The following is a 27,002-nucleotide window of genomic DNA, read 5'->3' as shown; positions in this document are numbered from 1 at the left end:
AAACCTTGTGTAAACCTTAGTGTGGTGTTCTCTGCAATTCATCCCACAAATGACAGACTCAGTGTCTTACTAGGTACAAGCTAGCACCTATGTGACAACATTGGGCAAAAACACATTTTTCCCAGGGAGGAGGACCTGTTCAGTTTCTTGTCTGCACTCCGCTACTTGAGATGGGATGCAGAAGACCGAGTCAGAGGGGGTGGCCAGTTCTCTCCATCACTTTGCTGTTTTTTGGAAGATTTTTCTCCACAATGGTTTCCTTAATGTGTTAACTAAACTTCAATAGGCATGAGCAATGAAGTGTCCAAAACTCAGTCTCCCTGTGACAAACTGAGCTACTGAGGGGATTTATGTGACACTACACTCCACAGCACTTCTGTCTTCATCAAGTCAGTCGAAACAGGTCAGCAGTCTCTCAATCTTTCCACCGACATCTGAACCTCTACATCCAACTCAATTTACTGGTAGAGGACTTGCCAGCCCACAGGTGCTACACTCCTGATTGTGTCATTCTTTGGATGAGAATGTAAACTAAAGCCCTATCTGTCTGTGTTAATGGTAGGTGCTATGAGATCTGTGTTAATGATAGGTACTATGAGATGTTTTACATCCACCTAAGCTATCAAAAAGAGTAGGGGGAAGTTCTCCAATGCACCAATACAACTGGCAACAGTTCCAAGCAGTTTATTAAATAAACTTTAGCACTTCGGCCAATACAGCCTTCAAGAAGTAACTAACACTCAAATGCATTCCCCATATTATATATATATATATATATATATATATATATATATATATATATATATATATATACACACACACACACACACACACACACACACACACACACACACACACACAATATCAATAAAACCTTAATTAGATCAAATACTTCCAATTAATCTCATAGTTCAACCCATGAGGTACAAGGGTATTATATAGGTTCATAGGTTAGTACTAGGCTAACTGCCCTTGCTAGCCATTGTAAGCCTAGCCAATTATCCCTTGTGAGACTCAAACCCTGCACCTTGTGTTTGCAAGGCAAACACCTTAACCATTAGGCCACCCTCCCAACCCAATTTATGTATAAGACAGATTCTTTAAACAAAAGTTTGTCTTTCATCACAGCAGCATCACCCAATTTAACAAATACTTTTTCCAAAATAGTTCCTTGTAATAATGTAAAGTCACTATTGTGACACTCCATAAAGTGAACAGGAACAGAACTCTCTCTCTCCCCTTTTTTTTTATGCCCATAACACGTTCATGTAACCGGATTCTAAACACTCTTTTACTTTCTCCAATATACACCGGGTTACGGGGACATCAAAGGGCATATACAATCCCCTAAACAACCACACAGAATCAAACCTTGCATTATTTATCTTCTCAAAACTGATACTATAAATAGGCACACATTACAATTCCTACAGGGAACTGTACCTGTAGGTTTAAGAGCAGACACCAAATTATCTTCAGGTAACATAAAATAGGCCCTAACTAATCTATCATTTAAGCTCTGTCCTAGTCTATAGGATACCAATGGTTTATTGCACAACATTTTCAATAATGTATCATCATTCATAAGAAACTTCCAGTAATATTTAACCTGCTCCCATATTTTCTCACTTACAATGTTGTAAGTCATTATAAAATAAATCTTTTCCTGTTCACATGCAATTCTTCTATTCAATTTGTATATATTCTTGTATTATGCATATATTTCTATTCACTAATTTTATTTAAAGCACCATGGATAGTCTCTATATCATACCTGCTATTAACCTCAACAATTCTCCATACGGTAGAGATGCTATTAAATGGGGAGGATGGTCCTCCATCAGTAAATTTTCTATGCACTAAAGTTTGAATCACTATCTAGTCCTATTAGATGTAAATCTAGAAAATTAATTTCATTCTCATACTGTAATCCATCAAAGGATAAATGATAAACATTATTATGTAAACCTTTCACAAAGTTTTGCACTTTATCAAGACCATCTTGGCAAATGAAAATTAAATCATCTATGTATCTATATTAATATACAACATAGTTCTTCACAAAATTATGTTTGCAAATGTAATCTATTTCAAACATGGCCATAAACAGGTTTGCATATGTGGGGGCAAAAGATGCCCCATGGCTGTACCTTGTAACTGTTGGTAAACCCTATTATTAAAACTAAAACTAAAATAATTACTTAAACAAAACTGTAGCAATTCTATAACATCATGGGATAACTGGACTATCTCCTAAAAAGTAACACAGTGCTTTTATACCATCAGCACGTCGAATATTTCTGTATAAGCTATTGACATCAAGAGCAATCCAATACATCCTACAATTCCAATGAACTGCTGAAATTTTTGCCAAAAAAAAATCAAAAGAATCCTTAATATATTATGTCAGTTTTTCCACAAATGGTTTGTTTGTTTGTCTTTTCAGCTTTTCCTGGTTAGGGGTCCCCACAGCGGAACTCCGGTCCACTAATGACTGGCAGTAGATTTTTATGGTGCCGAGTTGCCAGCCCGACGCCCAACCTTCAGAGACGGCATGCTCTTTCACACATGTCTTTCGGAGGTTTTTCCACAAATGGTAATAAGAAATTATGTAACACTACACTAATATTATGTAAAAAATAATTTGTAGCGGATACAATTTGTCTACCAGGAGGGTTGTACATATCCTTATGCAATTTTGGTAAGCAATAAAAAGTTGCCATGGTACAACCCTCCAAATTAATTTTTTTATTTATATCTTCCTTAGTAAAGTATCTAAACCTAACACCTTTCTCTAAGTTCAAAAACTGTTTCATAGCTTCCTGTTATTTCATCTCCCAGACAAGTTTTTTAAGGTAACCCATTCATTCTTAGTTAAATTATAAATTGGAAGTTCTCCAGTGCCCTGGCCAAATTTCCGCTAGTAGTAGAAATATCACCAAGGAACTTCTCTGAAAAGATGTTACTAGCCTAATGGAATTAAGCTGGTCAGCAACGGATTATTTATATTAAAAGATTTAAATTTAATCCATGCATCTGCCTTCATTTCAAAAATAAAGAAGAAAATCACATACACGCTGACAGTTTTCAATAGTGCTTATGCTGGGGGGAGAAAAAAACAGTAATAGGACACCAGAATAGCTGTGGGGGAGGGAGGGCTGATCTATTCCCCTGCCTAGGGCCCCGTAAGACCATGATCTGGCTCAGTGTACTATAATGCACATTACAATTTCTGAAAGGTTAATCAGACGGACATGAGAAGATGATGTGTTAATATTGTTTGCTCTGTGTTGCCATGTTGTTTTTATGAAGTTGCACATTTACCTATTTATCAAAGCAAACACTGAGTCCTTAACAAGATGTCTGTATTTCATACCACAATTTAACAAGGATTCCAGTCACTGGTCCCTCAAAGGGTGGGGCAATGACAAAGTGTCCTGATAGCTTGTCGCAGCAAATAAATCATTACTACAACCTTCTCTGAAATTCACAGAGATCATTTCCCAGATGCTTAAAGCAAAAGATAGTAAGTAAAGGTATGTGAAAGTCTTATCAGTCTTTAACTTTAGCATATAAACGATGACTCATTAACAATGAGGGACACCTGGATTATGGAACGATAATAAAGGAAGGACAAGCAAATTGAATAAAAAATACAAAATGGCAGGGAGGAGGACCTGTTCAGTTTCATGTCGGCACTCTGCTACTTGATACAGGATACACAGTAGAAAGTACAGTTGTGTACACTTACCATAAATCTAGATGTTCGAGTGCATTCACTGTTGCAGTCATCACACTTGGGTTATCTGACTGCAGGTAGTCCTCAGTCAACCCAAATACCAGGCACTTAGTATTTCTGTTGTCAGTTGCTGTCGCTCCAGGACTGAAGTCAGGTAGTCAGAGGTATAAAACAGGCAACCGATGCCATTACATCAGTTTTTCTTGCCCCAAATGTCAGGAGCCCCCCAAAGAGGGAGCTAAGTTATGGTGGGAAAAACACCACCAGTAAAAAGTAAATACAAATAGCTCTGTAAGGGGTGAGTAATAGAAATAGAGAAGGAGAGAGAGAGAGAGAGAGACAAGGGGCTGGAGGGTGGGAAACCAGGACTGCAACAGTGAATACACTCGAACATCTACATTTATGGTAAGTGTACAGAACTGTACTATGTTCTTCGTGTTTCACTGTTGCAGTCATTACACATGGGTTAATTTCCAAAGCTGAAGAAAGGGTGGAGGCAGTCAAGAAGAGTTGGGCCTGGCTAGCATGCCCTGCAGGACTGCTGTTGCAACCCCCCCCGGATTTGGAAAAGTTAGGCAGGTAGTAATGCTTCGTGAAGGTGTGAACAGAACTCCAGGTAGCAGCTTCCAGAATGTCCCTGGTAGGGACTCCCCTGAGGAATGCTGTAGAGGTAGAAGTTGCCCTAGTGGAATGCGTTCTGACCCCCTGAGGGGTTGGTTTCCCATGGTGTTTGTAACAGAAATGTATACAGTGTGCTATCCATTTGGAAACCGTTTGTTTTGATATGGCCTTGCCCTCTGCCCCTGGTGCAAAACTGACTAGTAACTGGTCAGATTTCCTGAAGGGCTTAGTCCTATTGAGGTAGAATCTGAGCTGTCTGTGCAAATCTAAAGCATGCAGGATCCTTTCCCCTTTATTTTGAGGATTAGAGAAGAAGGTTGGTAAATGGATAGATTTGTTGAGAGCTACACTGGACACCACTTTAGGCATAAAAGTACGGTTAGTCCTGAGGGATACCGTGTCAGCGTGAAAAGTAATGAAGGGTTCCACAGCCGTAAGTGCTTGTAGCTCAGACACTCTTCTAGCGGAGGTGATGGCCAGAAGCAAGGTTGTTTTCCAAGACAGGAATTTTAAGTCTGCTGATGCTGCAGGCTCAAAGGGGGGTAGCATAAGCTTTTCCAGTACAAAGTTGAGGTCTGAAGCAGGGGTGGGGGCTCTCCTTGGTGGCCTTAAGTTGTTGGCCCATCTCAGGAACTGTTTGATGAGAGGGTGAGAGAAGAGAGGTGGCTCAGTGTTGTAATGAGCCGAGATGGCAGAGGCATGGATCTTAATGGAGGAGAAGGATAGGCCTCTGTGGAGCAGATCTGCTAGGTAATCCAGGATTAGAGGTAAGGAGGGCAGTGATGTGTCCACTCCTTTAGATTAAATCCAGGAACAATACCTATTCCACTTATCAGCATAGGATTTCCTTGTACTGAGTCGTCTGGCTTCAAGAATGACGTCCAGCACCTGCTTGCTTAGGCTGGTCACTGGGGCAGAATTCAGGGAATAAGCCAGGCTGCAAGGCTCTGGGTTTGCAGTTGCACATGCAAGATCTGTCCCTCCTGCTGAGTGAGGAGGGTTGGGATTTGGGGTAGGTGCCATGGTAGCACCGGTGACCGGTTGCGCAGTAGTGGGTACCAGTGCTGGCGTGGCCAGTCTGGGGCAATTAGGATTGCCCTTGGTCTCTCCTGTCTTATCTTGAGTAATATTCTTGTAAGAAGAGGCAGAGGGGGAAATTAATAGATTGAGAGGTTTACCCACTGGAAGGATAGAGTATCCACTTTCCATGCACTGCAGTGAGTTGTCCTGGTGCAGAATTTGCTGAGCTGGTGATCGTAGGGGGAGGCAAAAAGGTCCACCTCCGGTGTCCCCCATTTCTGGGGTAGAAGGCTGAAAGTACTGGGGTCTAATTGCCACTCATGTGGGTCTAGGAGATTTCTGCTTAAAGTCGTCTTCCAGAAAGTTTTATTTGCCTGGCAGGAATTGAGCTTGCAGATGAATATGCATGTCCAAGGCCGTGTTCCACAGGGTCATGGCTAGCCTGCAGAGTGGGTAAGAGTGAGTTCCCCCTGCTTGTTGATGTACCACATAACTGTGGTGGTGTCTGTTTTTATTAGCAGTGGTCCCGGTGAGAGTAGGGATCTGAAAGCTGTCAGAGCATGCTGAACAGCAAGCATCTTTTTTTGGTTGATGTGCAGATGAATTTGACTTGGGCTCCAGTGGCCCTGAATGCACTTGTCTTCCAGATGTGCCCCCCCAGGCATAGTCTGATGTGTTTGTGGTTAGGGTCTGGGCGGCGTGAGGTTGTGTAAAGGGAAGTCCCTTGTTGTGGTTGCATGCTGCTGCCCACCAAAGAAACTCTGTCCTTAGAAAAGGTATGATGGCTTCCAGGTCCTGAAAATGTTGGCACCAAAGACTTTTCAAGTACCACTGAAGTTTCCCCATATGCAGTCTGGCATATGGAATTAGTAGAATGCAAGAGGCCATGAACCCTAGAGCTTGCAGGATTTTCCTTGCGGATAGCTGGGTTCTGGTGGTCATTTGAGCCAAGTAGTCTGTTAGGCTTGTTTTTCTGGAGTAAGGAATGCCATCTGGGAAGCTGTGTCCAAGCATGCTCCCAGGAATACAATCTTTTGACTGGGGACTAGTTTTGATTTATTTCCATTGATAGTGTACACCAGGGAGGTTAGAAGGTTCTTTACAAATGTCAGGTGCTGCAACAGCTTTTCCTGACTGTCTGCCTGAATCAGGCAATCGTCCAAGTAAGGGTATATTTGAATCTTCCTTTGTCTGCAATAGGCAATGGCTGGAGTCAGGCATTTTGTGAAGACTCTGGGAGCAGTGGATAAGCCAAAGGGAAGTGCAGAGAACTGATAATGCATAGATCCTTCCCTGAAACATAGATATTTCCTGCAGGAGTCCCTGATAGATAGACAGACTAGGGTGGCTAACCAGGCATCTTTGGACAGCATAAGAAGAAGCTTCTGAAGCGTGAGCATTTTGAATTTTGGTACCACCAGGAAGGTGTTTAAAATGGATAGATCTAGAATTGGGTGCCAGGTGCCCTCTTTTCTGGGTACCAGGAAAAAAGTCTGGAATAAAACCCTTGACCTATCTGTTCTGCAGGAACAAGCTGAATAGCCCTTATGAAGAGCAGGGAATGAACTTGGTTTTGTGCCTCTGCCCACTGGCTTGAGGAAGGTCTGGGAACCTTTTTGGGGTTGGCAGTATGTTGAAGTAAAATTTGTACCCCTGGGATACGATGTTGAGGACCCACTGGTCTTTGGTGATAGAGGTCCAGTCTTTTGCATGGTAAGCAAGCTTTCCTCCTAGGGGCATGAGCAACTGGGCAGAAGTGAGGAGTGGAGTTGAGAAGTCTTTGTGAATTATTTTCGTAAGGTGGTGGCTTAGCACTCCCTGTCTTAGAAGTGGAGGTACTCCATTGCTTAGATCTCTGAATATCCTGAGATTGTAATCTGGGGGGGGGGGGGGGTCTGTTTCCCCTTGGTCTAGTTTGAGATGGCCTTGAGGGGTCTGGAAAGGATCAATGCTTCAAGGGGCAATGCGTACTGAATCACGGAGGCTGCACTTGCAAAAAATCTTTGACTGTCTGCATAGACTTAGCTTTTTCTTCCATCTTTTTTAGAACCTCTTCTGCTTTGGTGCCAAACAGATTATCCTTATTCAAAGGAGCGTCTAGTAATTTTGACTTGACATGGTCTGGCAAGGTCTGCTCCTTAAGCCAAGCATGCCTTTTCAGTACAGAACCAGTGACTGCTGCCCTTCAAATGCTACTAGGGCGTCAAACCCGCATTGCAAGGTATGTTTGCTGACTTGGCTTGCAGAATGCATAAGCTCCTGTAATTCTTTATTTTGTGCACATTCTGAAAAGGTAGATAATTTTTGCTTAGTAAGTTCCATAATATGTTGCTGGTATTTCAGCATGTGAAAAGTACAGTTGTGTACCTACCATAAAAGTAGATGTTCGAGTGTATTCACTGTTGCAGTCATTACACTTGGGTTATCCTGCTGGCAGGCTACCCGCAGTCGGCCCGAGTTCCAAAGTCTTGGTCCGGTGTCGGTTGATGTCGCGACTTCCCTGATGTCAGTGCGCCAGGGGTATAAAAGATGCTACCGATGCCATTTTCTTCAGTTTTTCTTGCCCCAGATGTCAGGTGCCCCCAAATAGGAAGGCTGTAAAAAAGTAAGCCAAAAAGCATGCATGTACTAAAATAAACAATTCCTTCATCTACAAGCAAATACACCACATAGGTTGTATAAAGTTGAGAAGTACAGAAAAGTCCCAGCAATGAAAAGGGGGATGGTGGGAGGGTAACCTGGACTGCAACAGTGAATACACTCGAACATCTACATTTATGGTAGGTACACAACTGTACTATGTTCATCGTGTTTCACTGTTGCAGTCATTACACTTGGGTTGAATCTCAAAGCTGAGGTTGGGTGGCTGGGCCTAAATAGGATTAGGAGAGGCTACCAGGCCCTGCAGGACTGCAGTGGCAAAGCCTGCTCTGGATTTAGAGTAGAGAGATAAGTGGTAGTGCTTTGTGAAGGTGTGCACTGAACTCCAGGTTGCAGCTTCTAAAATGTCTTTGGTTGGTACTCCTCTGAGAAAAGCTGCAGAAATGGCTGCTGCTCTTGTTGAATGTGGCCTAATGCCCTTAGGCACTGATTTGCCATGTTGTGCATAGCAGAAGCGAATGCAGTGTCCTATCCATTTTGAAATTGTCTGCTTTGAGATGGGCTTTCCTTGTGATCCTGCAGCATAAGCTACAAACAGCTGCTCAGTTTTTCTGAAAGCTTTTGTTTTGTCCAAGTAGAATCATAGCTGCCTGTTTATGTCCAAAGTGTGCAGATGTCTCTCCCCTTTATTCTGGGGATTTGGATAGAAAGTTGGCAAATGAATAGTTTGGTTAAGAGCCACACTGGAAACCACCTTTTGGCATAAACATTGGGTTTGTCCTTAGAGAGACCCTGTCCTGATGAAAAATGATGAAAGATTCCACTGCCATTAGTGCCTGTAACTCTGAGACTCTTCTTGCTGAAGTTATTGCTAGGAGCAGTTTCCCATGATAAGAATTTTATATCAGCTGTGCTGGTTGGCCCAAAAGGAGGCAGTGTGAGTTTTTCTAAAACAAAATTGAGGTCCTAAGTAGGAATTGGTGCCCTCCTTGAGGGTCTTATGTTTCTTAACCCCTCTGAGGTACTGCCTTATTAGTGGATATGAAAAAACAGGAGGTTCCATATTGTAATGAGCTGAAATGGCAGAGGCATGGATCTTAATATATGAAAAGGAAAGGCCTTTGTCCAGCATCTCAGTTAGGTATTGTAAAATCTGAGGTATATTTGGAACAAGTGGTTCGAGTCCTTGGGCCTGGTTCCAAGCACAGAATCTCTTCCATTTTTTTGCATAGGATTTCCTAGTGGTGGGCCTCCTGGCTTCTAAAGTGACATCCATAACAGCTTTAGAGAGAGGAGTGGTTTGAGTGACTATATTATCTGCCATGCAGCCAGATTTAAGGTTCTGAGTTGACTGTGCAGAATCTGGTTGTTCTGTTGAGTCAGGAGATGAGGAATTTCAGGTAAAGGCCAGGATGGGCCTCGAGACAAGCTCTTTAGGATTGGGTACCAGTGCTGGCGTGGCCAGTCTGGGGCAATCAGGATCATTTTTGGCTTCTCTTGTCTGACTTTTAGGAGTACCTTGGGAAGAAGGGCAGTGGAGGGAAGGCATAAACTGTCACGGTTTCCCAGCTGAATGAAAGAGCATCCACTTTCCATGCTTGTGAGTGATAAGTCCTTGTGCACAATTTCTGTAGTTGGCAGTTGTGAGGGGAGGCAAAAAGATCTATGTCTGGGCATCCCCATTTCCTTGTTATCATGCTGAATACCTGTGGATTTAGTTTCCATTCGTGTGGATCCATGAGTTTTCTGCTTAGTTCGTCTGCCAGTGTATTTTTCTTTCCTGGCAGGAATTGTGCCTGCAGATGTACTTGATAGATCAGCGCAGTGTTCCACAAAGTCATGGCTTGCCTGTAGAGGGGGTAGGAATGTGTGCCCCCTTGCTTGTTTATGTACCACATAACTGTGGTGTTGTCCGTCTTTAGCAATAGTTGTCCTGGATGTAGTAGATCCTTGAAGGCTGTCAGGGCATTCTGTACAGCTAGCATCTCTTTTTGATTGATGTGAAGATGCATTTGTTCCTTGGGCCACGTGCCCTGAATACATTTTCCTTCCATGTGCGCCCCCCCCCAGGCATAATCTGATGCATCCATTGTTATTGTCTGCCTGGCTGTGGGCAAGGTGAAGGGCTGTCCCTTGTTGAGGTGACAGGCCGGGGACCACCATAGAAACTCCTGTTGTAAACAGGGGATTATATTTATTACTGTTTCCAGGCTGTGGCAATGTTGAGTCCAAACACTTTTTAGATACCATTGCAGTTTCCTCATATGCAGTCTTGCATATGGAATTAGTAGAATGCAGGATGCCATGAAACCCAGGGCCTGCAGAATTTTTCTTGCAGGGAACTGGGTCTTTGTTGCCAACATTTGAAAGTAATGAGTCAGATGCCTTTGTTTGTCTGGCGGGAGATAAGCCATCTGGGCAGTTGTGTTTAAGCTTGCACCCAGGAATATTATCTCTTGAGAGGTCACTAGTTTTGATTTATTTTCGTTTACAGTGTACCCTAGGCAAATTAGTAATGTTTTTACAAACACCATATGTCTTAGTAGAATGTCCTTGCTCTCTGCTTGAATAAGGCAGTCGTCCAAGTAGGGATATAGTTGAATTCCTCTTTGTCTGCAAAATGCAATTACTGGTGCCAGGCATTTTTTGAAGACCCTGGGCGCAGTAGATAAGCCAAAGGGCAGTGCAGAAAATTGGTAATGCATTGAGCCAGCTATGAATCTGAGGTATCTTCTGCAAGATTGTCTGATTGGGACATGCAGGTATGCCTCCTTGAGGTCCAAAGTAACTAGCCAAGCCTTCTTGCCCAGCATGGGTAGAAGTTGCTGTAGTGTTAACATTTTGAATTTTGATACATCAAGGAAAGTATTTAGGATTGACAAGTCCAGTACTGGTCTTCAGGCTTTGTCCTTTCTGGGTACCAGGAAAAGTCTTGAGTAAAATCCTTGTCCCTGTTCTTGCTGTGGTACTCTTTGAATAGCTCCCATGTCCATGAGAGCAGCAATTTCCTTTTGTGCCTCTGCCCATTGGTTTTGTGGCAGGTTTGGCATACCTTTTGATTTTGGAAGGGTGTGAAAGTGGAACCTGTAACCTTGAGTAATTATATTCAGTACCTATTTGTCCTGGGTAATTATGTTCCAATTTTGTGCGAAAAGTGCTAGCTTTCCCCCTAGGGGCGCTGCCAAAAGGTAAGTGCTTGGTATTTGTAGAGGGAAGTCATTGGGACTGTTTCCTGTAAGGTTGTGATTTGTCTTCTCCTCCTTTGGGGTAGAAGCACCCCATTGTTTAGGTCTGTAGGATCCTTGGGGCTGAGATCTGCCTCTTGGGCATCTGTATCTGCCTCTTTGTGGCCTGTCTGAGACCTGAAAGGACCAATTTTTTGAAGGTCATTTTCTACTAAACCTAGGTGGTTGAACCTGTAAGAAATCCTTTACTGTCTGAATAGATTTTGATTTATCCTCCATTTTCTTTAACACCTCTGCCTTAACACCAAACAAAGTATCATGCTGTAGTGGAGCATCCAATAATTATACTTAACATGTTCAGGTAAACTTTGTTCTTTCAACCAAGCATGCCTTTGAATTACAGAGCCTGTAACTGCGGCTCTGCAAGAAGCCTCTAATGAATCAAAACCACATTGCAAAGTATGCTTTCCCACTTGTTCAGCTGCAGGCAATAATTCCTGCATTTCCTTATTGTCAGGATTTTCTGAGTTTGTAAGCATTTTCTGTTTTAACAAAGACATAAGGTACTGTTGGTATTTAAGCATGTGAAACTGGCAGTTTAAAGCCCTTACAGCTAAAGTAGCAGAAGTGTAGACTTTTTTCCCCCATCTATCCAGTGCTCTGGAATCCCTATCGGAGGGGGCAGGATTTTTTGCAGTGGAAGCCTTAACCCCCTTTGGGACCCTGAGAAATTGTTTCTGGGTCAGCAACAGGGTTTTTATAAAGAAATTTATGAGAGTCAGGGACCCTGTAATACCTGTCTGGCTTGTCTGGTGCAGGAGGTAAAGAATCAGGAGACAGACTGGATTCAGAGAAAACATCATCAACAATATCAAGCACAGGGGGGATAGCTAGGGGCCTGTGCTGAGGCAGTAAAAGAAAATCTCCGAGCCTTTTCTTGGATTCTGAATAATCCTGGCTTTCCCAGTGGAAATGTTCCCTCAATGTGTGCAGAGTTTCCCCAAAAGAATAATCCTCAGGTGGAGAGGCTGAAGGTATAGATTCTTCAGCATCAGAGTCCTCATAGGGAGGGAGAGAATAACCCTGATCTGAAGAGGAATCAGAGGAAATAGAAACCTAGTCAGAGGAATCATAATCAGTGTCTTGCCTAGGCCTATTTTCAGGAGGGGGATGGGATCCCCTGATCAAAGTAATTAAGTCTTCGGCCATTTTAAGCATCTGTTTCTTTGGCATAGATGACTGTCCAGGAGAATGCTGTACTTGTTTCCTTGTCTTTACTGGTGTCTTTGACTGTACCTTAGCTGTTGCAGAGGACTTAATAGTAAGCTGTGAAGGCCTGAAAACACCCTCAGAAGTCGATGCCTGCTCAGCGGCTCCAGACCCATCTGAGGGAATAGTTTCCGTAGGCCCAATACCTTGAGTATCCAGAGGCCTAGCTGTCTCCATGTGGGAGTCGGATACGGTCTGTGGCTCTGAGGTAGCGGGTGTCAGGGGCTGCGAAAGTGCCTCACTGAGAACCGGCGAACCAGCGACTGGCCTAGAAGAGGCTTCGTTGTCGATTTTGGACCTTGGATGCCTGTCCTTTTCCTTGTCTTTGCACTTTTTATGAATTCCGGTCGTTGGTTGTTCCGACGGCATTATATAGTTAAACCTTCGGCCAAGATAATGCAAGGCAAAATCAAACCGTTTAATAGTGCGTTTGTTGAATCTAGCACAAACCCGACAACTAGTAACGTCGTGGTCAGGGCCTAGGCAAGGAATACAGTAAGAGTGAAAATGCTTATGAGGTATTTGCTTCCCACAAGAAATACAATTGTTAAATTTTACTGACATCGGTTCTGGAACAAGAAAAAGTTTCCCCAACGCGGTACTTAGCTTTATTGAAGACTTCGGTTCTGAAACTCTATTTCGAAAATCTCAGGAGTCGGCCGACCGGCACTTGTGAACTGCTTTTGCTTTGGGCACCGCGCAGCAAGAAAGACTGAAGAAAATGGCGTTGGTAGCATCTTTTATACCCCTGGTGCACCGACGTCAGGGAAGAGGCGACATCAACCGATGCCGGACCAAGACTTTGGAACTCAGGCTGACTGCGGGTAGCCTGCCAGCAGGATAACCCAAGTGTAATGACTGCAACAGTGAAACACGATGAACATCTGGCAATTCAATGCCCTAATGGCGAGAGTTGCAGAGGTACATACGTTTTTACCCCATCTGTTTAAAGATCGGTAATCCCTGTCCGAAGGGGTGGAATTCTTAGCTTAGTGGCTTTTATATCTTTAGGCCCTTGGGAAATGACCTCTGGGTCAGCAGTAGGATTTTTGAAAAGAAATTTGTGAGAGTCAGTGACTCTGTAGTACCTGGTTTCCTTGGAGCAGGGGGTAAGGTATCAGGAGTTAAAGTGGATTCCATAAAGACATCCACCACAACATCCAGAGAACAGGAAGGACAGCTAAAGGTCTATGTTGTGACAAATCTAAAAATTCTCTGAGTCTCTTTTTGGACTAAGGATAATCCTGGCATTCTCAGTGGAAATGATCTCTTAAAGTATGTAGGGTTTCACCAAAAGAAAAATCCTCTGGAGATGAAGCAGAAGGAATGAATTCCTCTGCATCTGAATCCTCATAAGCAGATAAAGGCATGTCTTCATATTCAGAAACCTCAGAGTCGTCGGACTCCTGGTCAGTTAAAGCTGCTGGGGACAGGTCTCTTTCTCTTAGCAGGGAAAGGCTGGCTTCCCCTAATCAGCATGATCAGGTCTTCTGCCATTTTAAGCATTTGCGATTGTGGCAAAGAAGCACGTGCTTGAGTATGTGTTGTCAGTTTTTTAGGCGTAGCTTGTACTCTTTTCCTTAGAAACTCTGTAGTTTTAGACAGAATTGAAGACACAAAAGACGTCGTCGCCTTGTGTCGTATATCGGGAATGTGAAAAACTTCCTCGGAAACCGGTGCCTGCACAGCGGCTCCGGATCCATCCAAGGTAGAGACATCCACAGGTTCCATAGTCAAAGAAGAGTTTTGCAGCATACCAGACTCCAAACAGGTCTTGGTAGCGGCCTGCTAATCCATCGAAGCGGGCATCAGGGGCTGTGAAAATGCCTCACTGAGTACCGCCAAGCTGGCGACTATCTTAACGGAAGCGTAGTCAGCAGTTTTGGACCTGTGCAGTCTGTCTCTGTCTTTATCCTTGCGTTTGTTTGGAAGATCGGTAGTCGGATGGCTTACCAAAGCCATTTCGGAATACGGAGATCGAGAGCGAAAGTATTTAGCGACAATACAGGCCTGACGATGAATAGTTCGGGCGTTGAACAAAGCACAAAACTGACAGCGAGGTACGTCATGGTCTGAGCCTAAAACAGGTGTTGCAGGAAGAATGGAAAACTCGGTGTGATATTTGTTTTTCACAGGCGAGACAATTGTTAACTTTTTCTGACATCAGTTAGAGCAAGAAAAAAGGATCCCCAATGGAGTACTTAGCTTTAGAAGACTTCCGGATGATTCAATTCGGAAATGAAAACTCAGGTAGATGACAACTGGCACTCATGCTAACTGCTTCTGCTTTGGGCTCCTCAGCAAGAAAGACTGATATAATGGCGCCGGATGCCTGTTTTATACCCTTGACTACCTGACGTCAGTCCTGGAGTGACAGCAACAGATGCAGAAATACCACGTCTCTGGTATAAGGGCCAACTGAGGGCTACCTGCAGGCAGATAACCCAAGTGTGATATCTGCAACAGTGAAACACGAAGAACATCAGTTAATTCATGTCTTATCATACATTTTTTAGTTAGCTTCAAATATCACATTAGAGATTCACTGAGCACATGCATATCTAACATTACTGGTTGATGCCATGCTGTCTAATGAAAAACAAACACACCCTAGTCATCAGGGGATAGTGAGAAAAGATGGATCACTGAAGCTCCAACAATCTTAGCAATAAATAAATAAATAAAAAATGTAACAGATCTCCCTCAAGTTAAAGAATAAGACGATAAAAAGAGCTTTTGTGTTATTTTAAAACTTGCACTTTCCACACATGCAGACAGCACAGTTACAGTCACCTTTACTTGACACCTAACATCTTAACACACATACGTGTGCCTATAAACTCCTGCTCAAGTATGACACAGGAAAGCTGTATAAAGCTCCCACACTTCAGATAGTGTACTGTCAAGACTACAGAGCAGATTTAGCATGCAAGCTCAAAAATGAACATCAGCATTATGCAAGTGCTCTTGAACCACTGACAAACATATACAAAGCTAATCATAAAGCCAACTGACTTGTTTTAAAGTATTTATGCAAACTTCTAGTAACAGCAATAGCGACTTCCTGCACACACGGTACATGTAATTTAGTTCAATTTCATTGGGACATGATACTGTCAGACCGGTCCAGTGAACAAGACTGGAAACTAAAAAAGTATTTTAAGTGAGGGGTTACATCTCTTCTTAATCTTACTTTGGGTGAAGTTGGAATTTTGTGATTTCGTGCTTGACAGACTGCATGCACAATGCCAGTGTCAGTGAAATGTCACCCAGGCAAGGAAATATCCTTTTCAAGCAATATGCGTTCTGCTGTTGGGCTATAATTCAGAAAATAAAAGACTACCAGTGCCAAAAGGCATTACCTGATTCAGAGCCATCTGGCTGTAAATCTTGACCTCTACTTCTGAGCATGCGATAGATCCAGCTGCTGAGCACGACTGTTAGCACATATAGTATGTAGAGGCCCAGATACCCTATTGGGCAGAAAAAAAAAATTGGCAAAAATAAACCCCAGACACCAAATATACAAACAGGTACATCATAAAGTCACACAGATTATTTTCACGACTAATTTATAACTTCATATTTTTTAAAGCTAATCAAGTGATGTTGTCTATGTGTCTGTCACTTATTGTGTAGTAGCTTACCAACTGATTCTCCCAGTGTTACCCTTCCTCGATATAAAATGGTGAAGGTCCAGAAAACAGCACTCATGTAAAATATGACATCCCTGAGAAATGGTCTGGAAGCTGCTTTAAATGGCTTAACCATGGCTACGCCACCAGCCACTACAGTAGTCACGAACACTCCCGCACCTGAAGAAGACACAGACAGACAAGCAATGTAAAATTCACTCTGGCTGCCAGACAACATATGCCCCCACCACCCGCTAAGTTCTTCTCAGTGCTGGTAAAATGATTTCAAACTGGGCACTAAATCATAAAATAACAGGATAGTATTACTGCTCGAAATGGAATGTCTATTCATGGGAAACCAGAAGAGCATATCTAAAGCCAATGAAATGCTTGGCTAAACAGCTCTCACCCTGGCTGCCAGCCTAGCATGGCACAACAGCACTTTTCAAATCCATAGTCCTGAATAATTTCCCCAGTGACACACTGTGTACAACAGGTTTGCCAACAATCCATAATACAGATACACCACTGCTCCCTCAAGACTATTCACAATGAAAATGACATCAACTCCATCTTGGAAAAAGACAGTGAAGAAATTCAAAGCAGTATATAACCTACTTACACTCTGCTGGCAAACAAATGCAACTTTTAAGATTCTTTAAACAGTGTACACGTAGCACAGTCCTAAAGTCCTCATACAATTTCCAATAAGACAAGACTAGAACCCAAAAGAAATATGTTGACAACATCCTTCTCATTTTTGTTCTCAAATTTGTTGAAAGTCTAGCCAGCAATCAAAAAGTCTATTCAAACCAGGTCTACCAACACAATTCAGTTATCAGAGGAAATTGAAAAGTACTAGTTATTTTCACAGTCTGAAAGACTGAAGCCATTTTAATCACATCCAGCTGACCAACCAAGCAACCTGCCAATACTTTTTCTTCGGTGGGGGGTGAGGGGGGGGGGCTTTGTAATCCCATCCCTCCCAAATTCAGGGCAATTCCCTTGCACTCTTGCCCATCTTCCATGTAAGGCAGACCCCTTGCATCATCATTTACTTTAGCATCACCAGACCCTGGAACAAGTACTATATCCTCATTAGTGGAGTGCTACTACAGTCACACAGTCTTACTGAACGGGCTTTGAACAGTCGCATCATGATTGTAAGACTGGACAGGCTGGTAGTGCAACTGTAGGCTTATTTAGCTCATTCACTCCAATGGAGCTCAGCAAGTTTGCACTGTAACTTCCAGTGGGTGGAGCCTAAGCCTTTTGACAGAATCAAATGATGTCCACACTTTTCAAACAAATGCTCATATCTCTGGAACCATAGAAATTATGAAAGAAGTATGAATGGCAAACCCTTCAGCACAAACAATTTTTATAGTGGTAGCATTCTTTAAATTCTAGATGTTAAACTCAATTTTTTAACTCACAGTAAACACACTAACTTTTTTGTTTGTAATATTTTGTAAACAACTTACAATATCTGAGCAACCACTCTAATTACTCACACACTGTCAGCAACATTTTATTCATCTAGTTAAAAGCTTTCAAATGAAGCTAAGGAGTTCTGTCTGTGTTATTTGGTTGTTGAAATATTTAGAAAAATGTGAAAATTATATCTATACAAGTTAATATCATAAAAAGTATAGTTGTATATACTTACCATAAATGTAGATGTTCGAGTGTATTCACTGTTGCAGTCATCACATTTGGGTTATCCCTGCCAGGGTAGCCCTCGGCTGGCCTGAATACCAGAGGCTTAGTATTTCTGTGTCTGTTCGTCTCGCTTCAGGACTGACGTCAGGTTGTCAGTAGGATAAAAGTAAGGCAGCCAACGCCATTACATCAGTTTTTCTTGCCTAACCTGTTAGGCGCCCCCATGTAGGAGCCAGGTTCTGGTGGAAGAACCCCACCAGAAGAAAGTAAATACCAATATGTCCTTTGTAAGGAAAAAGAAGAAAAAAGTAGGATGGTGGGAGGGAAACCAGGACTGCAACAGTGAATACACTCGAACATCTACATTTATGGTAAGTGTACACAACTGTACTATGTTCTTCATATTCCACTGTTGCAGTCATATTTGGGTTGATTCCCAAAGCTGAGGAAATGGGTGGAGGCAGTCAAGGAAACTAGGGGCTGGCTAGGATGCCCTGCAAGACTGCAGAGGCAAACCCTGCCCTGGATTTGGAGAAGAGATGCAGGTGGCAATGTTTGGTAAAAGTGTGAACAGATGTCCAGGTGGCAGCTTCCAGGATGTCCTTGGTGGGGACTCCTCTGAGGAAAGCTGCAGAGGTGGAGGTTGCTCTGGTGGAGTGAGTCCTGATCCCCTTGGAGGGGAGGATTTCCATGTTGTTTATAGCAGAAATGGACGCAGTGTGCTATCCATCTGGAGATGGTTTGTTTGGATATGGCTTTGCCCTCTGCCCCTGCAGCAAAGCTAACCAGTAATGGATATGGTCCTGTCTAGATAGAATCTGAGCTGCCTGTGTACATCTAGAGAGTGTCATATCCTTTCCCCCTTGTTTTGTGGGTTAGGGAAAAAGGTGGGCAAATTAATGGATTGGTTGAGAGCCACACTGGACACCACCTTGGGCATGAAGGATGGATTATCCTGAGGGATACCCAGTCACTATGGAAGATGATGAAGGGTTCCACAGCCATGAGTGCTTGCAGCTCAGAGACCCTCCTGGCTGAAGTGATGGCCAGAAGGAAGGCCGTCTTCCAGGAGAGAAATTTTAGCTCTGCTGAAGAGGCAAGTTCGAAGGGGGAGTGAGCTGTTCCAATACAAAGTTAAGGTCCCAAGCTGGGGTTGGTGCTCTTCTGGGTGGCCTCAAGTTGCTAGCCCCTCTTAGGAACTGTCTGATCAGAGGGTGTGAGAAAAGAAGCTGCCCCGTGGGAAAATGAGCAGAGATAACAGAGGCATGAATTTTAATAGAGGAAAAGGAGAGTCCACTGTGTAGCAGGTCAGCTAAGTAATCCAGGATGGGAGGGAGAGAGGGCTGTGCCGTATTGGCTCCCTTAGCCTGAATCCGAATCCAGGTGCAGAACCTTTTCCATTTGTCAGCATAAGACCTCCTAGTGCTAGGGCGTCTGGCCTCACATATAACATCTAGAACCTGTTTGCTGAGGTTGGCAGACTGAGCGGGGGTTAGGAAATAAGCCAGGCTGCCAAATTGTGTGTCTGCAATTGGGGATGCATGAATTCCCCTTCCCTCTGGGTCAGGAGGTTTGGAATCGAGGGAGATGCCAAGGTGGCAGAGGGGACAGGCTGTGCAGCAAGGGGTACCAGTGTTGGTGAAGCCAGTCTGGAGCTATAAGAATTGCCCTTGGTTTTTCCTCGTTTATTTTGTGCAGTACCCTGGGGATGAGAGGCAGTGGAGGAAAGGCACGGACCGACAGACTTGACCCAGGGGAAGGACAGGGCATCCACTTTCCAAGCCATGCAGTGATGCTCCCTGGTGCAGAACTTGCTGAGCTGGTGTTTGGTGTGGGAGGCAAAGAGGTCTACCTTCGGGGTGCCCCATTTCTGAGATATTAGGGCGAAGGTTCTTCTCTTGAGTTGCCACTCGTGTGGGTCCAGGAGATTTCTGTTTAAATGGTCCGCCAGAGAGTTGAGAGAACCCAGTATGAACTGTGTTAACAGGTGGAGTTGTGTGGCAGAGGCTGTGTGCCAAAGAGTCATGGCCAGCCTGCATAGAGGGTAGGAGTGAGTCCCTCCCTGCTTGTTGATATACCACATTGTAGTGGTGTTATCTGCTCTGATCAGGACAGTCCCTGGGGAGAGAAGGGGGTTGAAGGTTATCAAGGCATGCTGGACAGCAATCGTTTCGTTTTGGTTGATGTGCAGAGGGATTTGCTGTGGGCTCCATTGGCCCTGTATGCATCTGTCGTCCAGGTGTGCACCTCAGGCATAGTCTGATGCATCTGTGGTGAGGGTCTGGGTGGCAGGGGTGGTAAAAAAATGTAGTATGAGTCTCCAGGTCGTGAGAGTGTTGACAACAAAGGCTTTTAAGTACCACTGAAGTTTCCTCATATGCAGTCTGGCATATGGAATGAGTAGTATGCAAGATGCCATGAACCCCAGAGTTTGCAGGATCTTCCTTGCAGATAGCTGGGGTCTGCTGGCTAGTTGAGAGAAGTAGGCTGTCAGGAAAATGTGCTTTTCTGGTGTAAGGAATACCATCTGGGATGCTGAGTCCAGGCTTGTTACCAGGAATATAATCCTTTGGGTGGGCACCAGTTTGAATTTCTTTTCATTGATTGTATACCCTAGGGAGGTGAGTAGGGACTTTACAAAGGCCAAGTGCTTGAACAGCTTTTCCCGGCTGCCTGCCTGAATTGGGCAGTCATCTAAGTATGGGTAAATATGGATACTCCTTTGTCTGCAAAAGGCAATGGCAGGAGCCAGACATTTTGTGAAAACTCTGGAAGCAATAGATAAGCCAAAGGGAAGCACAGAGAACTGAAAATGCTGAGATCCTGCTCTGAAATAGATATATTTCCTGCATGATTCCTTGATGGGAATGTGGAGGTAGGCCTCTTTTTGATCTATGGTGGCTAGCCAAGCATCCTTGGAGAGCATGGGTAGCAGCTGCTGAAGGGTGACCATTTTGAATTTTGGGATCACCAGGAAGGTGTTTAGAATGGATAGAGCAAGGATGGGGCACCAGCTGCCTTCTTTTCTGGGTACCAGAAAAAGTCTGGAGTAGGAAACCTTGGCCTCTATCTTCTGCAGGAACGTGCTCTACTGCCCTCATAGATAGCAGGGAAAGGACTTGCTTTTGTGCCTCTGCCCACTGGTTTGGCGGTAGATCTGGGGACCCTTTTGGGGTAGGAAGGGTGTGGAAAGAAAATTTGTATCCCTGGAACACTATGTTGAGAACCCAGTGGTCAGTGGTAATGGTGGCCCAGACGCTTGCGTGAAAGGAGTTTTTTCTTCCTAGGGATAAGTGAAGGTGGGCAGAGGGAGGGGGTGAGGGAGGTGAGTCATTGTGAGTTCTTACCATAAGGGGGTGGCTTAGAACTCCCTGGATTTGAAGTGGAGCTAGTCCACTACTTAGATCTCTGCATTCCCTGTGGCTGCTGTCTGAGGGGATCTGGTTCCCCGGGGTCTGGGCTGGACTGGCTTAGTGGGAGCAGGAAAGGACCAGTGCTTGGTGAGACAATGCATGCTGAACCTGGGTGGCTGGACCTGTAAGAAATCCATAACGGTCTGCATAGATTTTGCTTTTTCTTCCATCTTTTTTAAGACCTCTTCTGCCTTAGTGCCAAACAAGCTGTCTTTGTGCAAGGGGGCATCCAACAATTTAGATTTGACATGGTCTGGCAAGGGCTGTTCCTTAAGTTATGCATGCCTTCTCATGACAGATCCGGTGACTGCTGTCCTGTAAGAAGCTTCTAGGGCCAAGCTACCCCCCAAAAGGAAAAGAGGTTTGCCAACTGTAGTTTTGTCTGAACAAGAGTCAGATGACTCTGAGGCATCTGAATATGAAGACATGCAACCCCTCTCTACCTATGAGGATTCCGATGCAGAGGATTGTATCCCTTCCGCCTCTCCCCCAGAGAATTTTTCCTTTGGGGAAACCCTTCATACCATAAGGAAGCATTTCCAATGGGAGAGTTAGGAATACCCTCAGTCTAAAAAGAGACTCAGGGAATTCTTAGATCTTCCACAGCACAGACCCTTGGCCATCCCCTCTGTCCTGGATGTTGTGGAGGATGTTTTCCCGGAATCCAGCTTGACTCCTGACACCCTCCTGGTATTCGGGCTGGCTGAGGGCTACCCTGGCAGGGATAACCCAAATGTGATGACTGCGACAGTGAAACATGAAGAACATCAACAGTTATATCTATTTAACTGCACTACACTGAGGTAAAATATTAATGCAAATCAGTTTGCCATTGTGTAAGCTTTAGGAGGAATTTTTTTAAAACTTTGTACATAGCATGATTTTAGAATTATTGATGCAAATATGAACAAGCAATATTTGACGCTTAGAGGTGTCAGTAGATGTTAACTGCAGATGCACCTGGAGGCGTCACTCGGATCTAATGAGTTAACTACTGAACCTTAGAATGCAGCAGAAAATAATGCACACAAGTGGCAATACTTCCACCCTCAGCTGAGCTAGCCTCCTCCCTCCTCTTACCAACGCCTTTTCCTCCAGGTTTAGTTTCAGCTGAGACTGTACAACCACACTTGAGAAGCTGCTTATAATTCCCTGGTTACACACAGTCATTCTAAATGCACCTACCCAGAAATTTAATTTCTGATATCTTTTGCAACTCTTCCAAAGTAAAACTGTACAATAATACTAAAACAAGTACCTGCAACATGAAAGACTACATTCTAAGTCCATTTCGTGTGTGATAACCTCTCTTCTTTCATCAGCTTCTAAATTTAGCTATAATTTCTCACTATACTCAGCCTGAGTGCTACTGCACGAATTTTTGTTTCGCAATTTTATTTGTGTGTCTCCTCTATAAATCGGCTCTGGATTAGCAGAAATAAACAGCACATTTTGTACAATATGTTGGAAGCTGAATCCCTCAATCCTTGTATCAAAACACTGAAGGTACTACAGCAAGAGAGCAAACTCAAAACAAATCAGGCTTCTTTTGGTTGGGCATGCATACACAAGACCATGCAATAAACATGACAGGAGTCGCATTTGCTCTCCTACACAAGAGTCGTTACTTACATTTTAAACACAGCAACCTGTTGGTATGGATATTAAAACTGCACGACCCACATATGTCAATGCACAAAAATCCATGACACATCATTCTTTGCTGCACCAAAGAAAAGTTTACTTAGGACTCTGTGACAGTGCAGGTACTAAGATACTTCTGTCCTACCGCCCATCTTCTTGCCATAGTCTTTAATGTCTACCCCAATTTGCCATTTACAGCCACGATGACTGTTCATCCCAGTTCTTAACTTATAGTACCAAGGGCAAAATCAAGAACCAAGGACTGCCAGCACACCATCTTCTTCACTATGGCCTCATACTTCACTGCTGAGAATTATAAACTTGGGGAAGGTCACATTAAACATTTGTGGTAACAAATTGAACATGATTTTTTAGCAACACACGCAGTCATCATAAAAACAAAAATTTGTTAAAAAGACAGACATTGCAAACCTTGCATTATTCATTGTTGGTGTTGAGAGGTGGATGAAACATAACAGTTTATTTTTTTTTCAGTCCTCATACCAACCACAGACACCTTTCTCCAGCAGCTCTCTCTGTATGACTCTAATACAGCATAATAAAAGTCTTCTGCGGAGAGGTCCTGCTTTCCAGGACAGAAACTAATTAAAAGGCTATGAGATGTGGAACACCTCTCCAAAGAAGACAATAGGAGAGGCAGGCCATTTGTTGTGTTGGGAGGAGTTGCTACATCTTTTTAATCCCCTGCTGATGTACTCCACTATGGTGCCATATACGTGCATAATCCTATGGTCCTACTGGAAACTGGAGACATATGGTATAGAAATATGCAACGTTTAGACTAATTAGGTAGCTTTAATTTGACTTGACATCTCTGGTTTTGAAGGTCTCTATCCCAGAGTGTTACATGTGGGACCAGAGACTGATAAGACAGTATGACAAGTACCAATTACAAACCTATTTATTTCTTTACAAGAAACTGGAAAGAACAATTAGCTGCCACTGTCCCTGAATATGCAATAAAAGCATCCTATCTACAGCCACCACAAACAGCATAAGAGAAGAATCCTCGCAGAGCTGGAGAACAGTTGTTACTGGCAACTGTAGCAGATATGTGACAGGTCATGACTGGCAGTAAAGCTAGGGAATGGGGACTAAAAACAATTCTACTAAAAAGCAATACAGTGAAAAGAGAAACAGAGAAAAAAGGGCAGATAATCTGAAAATACAGCTTGATCAAGTGAAATCAAAACAAATGGCAAAGATTCTCTTCAGCTGTGAGTTAAATGATATTGCAGGAAAAAGCCACACAAAGCCTTCTTTGTAAAGTTTATTTGTGAGGCATATTTCAATGAAGAAATGCTTATCTCTAGAGAAATAACTGGTCAAAAAGGAAGAGAGCTATTTAAGATTGGGAATAATTCATGGTAGAGAAGACTAAATGCAGTTACCATGATGGAGAAATACAGTACAGCTATCAAAAGGATAGAAAGTACAGTTGTGTACACTTACCGTAAATGTAGATGTTTGAGTGTATTCACTGTTGCAGTCATCACATATGGGTTTATCTGCCTGCAGATAGCCCTCAGCCGGCCTGAATACCAGAGTCTTTGGATTTCTGCGTCGGATGCTGTCACTTCTTCCATGACGTCAGGTCGTCAGGGGTAAAAAACGTGCAGCCGATGCCATTACATCAATTTTTCTTACCCCAGATGCCAGGTGCCCCCCCCAACAGGAAGCAATTATATAGTATGGAACACCTCCAGCAAAAAGCAAATACTCATATAACATATACCAGACAAGAAGGAAAGGTAGAGCCAAGAGAAGTCAGGGGGCTGGAGGGAGGGTAACCAGGACTGCAACAGTGAATACACTCGAACATATACATTTATGGTAAGTGTACACAACCGTATTAGGTTCTTCATGTTTCACTGTTGCAGTCATCAAATTTTGGTTGATTCCCAAAGCTAAGGAAAGGTGGAGGCAGTTAAAGACCATTGGGGCGAGCAATCAGGCCCTGTAAGACTGCTGTGGCAAATCCAGCTCTGGATTTAGAAAAGATAGGCAGGTGGTAATGCTTGATGAAAGTATGTACCAAGCTCCAGGTAGCAGCTTCCAGGATGTCCCTGGTAGGGACTCCTCTGAGAAATGCAGTAGAGGTAGATGCAGCCCTGGTGAAATGTGATCTTATCCCTGTGGGGTAGGTTTTCCATGTTGTTTGTAGCAGAAATGGATGCAATGGGCTATCCATTTGGAAATGGTATGCTTTGAAATGGCCTTCCCCTCTGTCCCAGCAGCAAAGCTAACTAGCAGCTGGTCAGATTTTCTGAGAGGCTTAGTTCTGTCCAAATAGACTCTAAGCTATCTGTGCACGTCCAGAGAATGCAGCATCCCTTCCCCCTTATTTTGAGGATTAGGGAAAAAAGAAGGCAAATGAATGGACTGGTTTAGAGCCACACTAGACACCACCTTGGGCATAAAGGATGGATTAGTCCTGAGGGAAACCCTGTCCGCATGGAAAATAATGAAGGGTTCCACTGCCATGAGGGCCTGCAGTTCAGACACTCTTCTTGCTAACGTGATGGCTAGAAGTAAGGCTGTTTTCAAAGAAAGGAATTTCAACTCTGCTGAAAGCTGCTGGTTCGAGGGGGGGGGTGAGTTTTTCCAATATAAAGTTAAGGTCCCAGGCTGGAGTGGGAGCTCTCCTGGGGGGGAGGGGTCTTACATTTTTGGCTTCTCTAAGGAATTGTTTTAGCAGGGGATGAGAGAAGAGGGGTGGCTCAGTATTATAATGTGCTGAAATGGCAGAGCCATGAATCTTAATTGAAGAGAAAGATAGGCCCTTGTGGAGCATTTCTGTTAATCTAGAATATCGGGTAAGCTGGGCACCGTTGTGCCCATCCCCTGAGCCTGGCTCCACGAACAATACCTTTTCCACTTTTCTAAATAGGATTTTTTAGTACTAAGCCTCCTTGCCTCAAGGATGACATCCAGCACCTGCTTATTGAGGGCTGCTAGAGGTGACATCAGGGAATTAGCCAGGCTGCAAGATTCAGGGTTTGAAGCTGAGGGTGCAGAATCTGGCCCACCTGCTGGGACAGCAGGGAAGGGGTCTGAGGCAGGTGCCATGTTTGCAGCATTGTCACACTGCGCAAAAGGGAGTACCAGTGCTGGTGTGGCCAGTCTGGGGCAATTAGTATTGTCCTTGGCTTGTTTCGTTTGATCATTAGTAGAGCCTTCGAGAGGAGAGGCAGAGGGGGGAAGGCATAAATTGAGTGGCTTTCCCAGGTAAAGAACAGGGCATCCACTTTCCAAGCTTGACTGTGAGGAGTTCTGCTGCAGAATTTGTTCAATTGGTAGTTCTGAGGGGAGGCAAACAGGTCTACCTCTGGTATCCCCCATTTGTTCCACAACAGCTTGAATATTTTGGGTTCCAATTTCCATTCGTGTGGGTCCATGAGATTTCTGCTTAAGTCGTCTGTGAGTGAATTTAGCAAGCCTGGCAGGAATTGAGCTTGCAGGTTCACTTGGTAGCTCAAGGCTGTGTTCCACAGAGCCATGGCTAGTCTGCAGAGTGGGTAGGAATGGCTTCTGCTTGTTTATGTACCACATAACTGTGGTGTTGTCTGTCTTTACCAATAGTTGTCCTGGAAGAATAAGGTCTTTGAAGGCTGTCAGAGCATTCTGTATAGCTAACATTTCTTTTTGATTGATATGCAGGTGCATCTGTTTTGGGTTCCATTTGCCCTGATTGCACTGCCCTGCCATGTGAGCACCCCATGCATAGTCTGAAGTGTCTGTTGTTAGGGATTGGGCGGTAGGAGGTAGAGTGAAAGGGAGTTCCTTGTTGTGGGGTAGCAGGCCTCTGCCCACCAAAGGAACTCTGCTCTTAAACAAGGAATGATAGGAATCATTGTTTCCAGGTCCTGAGAATGTTGACACCATGGGCTTTTTAGATACCATTGAAGTTTCCTCATATCCAGTCTTGCATATGGAATTAACAGAATGCAAGAAGCCATGAACCTCAGGGGCTTGCAGGATTTCCCTTACAGATAGCTGGGTTTTTGTGGCCAGTAGTCTGAAGTAGGTTGTCAAATAAACTTGTTTCTCTGGAGTGAGGAATGCCATCTGGGAAGTTGTGGTCAAGCTTGCTCCCAGGAATGCAATCTGTTGGCAGGGTACTAGGTGTGATTTCTTCTCAATGATGATGTACCCCATTGAGGTTATAATTCTCTTTACAAATGCCAGGTGT

The 27,002-nt window shown here is 43.8% G+C and overlaps 1 protein-coding gene across 1 annotated transcript in view; it reads right to left on the bottom strand.

Moving 5' to 3' along the window:
• The window catches only part of SLC8B1 (solute carrier family 8 member B1), a 1,008,250-nt gene that overhangs the window by 677,602 nt on the left and 303,646 nt on the right, over window positions 1–27,002 (bottom strand). The window contains exons 7-8 of the mRNA XM_044068272.1: window positions 16,083–16,250; window positions 15,798–15,908 (exon numbers count right to left, since the gene is read on the bottom strand). Coding sequence (XP_043924207.1) covers window positions 15,798–15,908; window positions 16,083–16,250 — 279 coding nt within the window. The remainder of the gene's footprint in view (window positions 1–15,797; window positions 15,909–16,082; window positions 16,251–27,002) is intronic.

Source organism: Protopterus annectens, chromosome 4.part0, assembly GCF_019279795.1.
Source record: "Protopterus annectens isolate FY-2018-M chromosome 4.part0, PAN1.0, whole genome shotgun sequence".
Classification (NCBI taxonomy): domain Eukaryota; kingdom Metazoa; phylum Chordata; order Ceratodontiformes; family Protopteridae; genus Protopterus; species Protopterus annectens.
The sequence above is the reverse complement of the archived record's forward strand: the minus strand, read 5'-3'. Positions and strand labels throughout refer to the sequence as shown.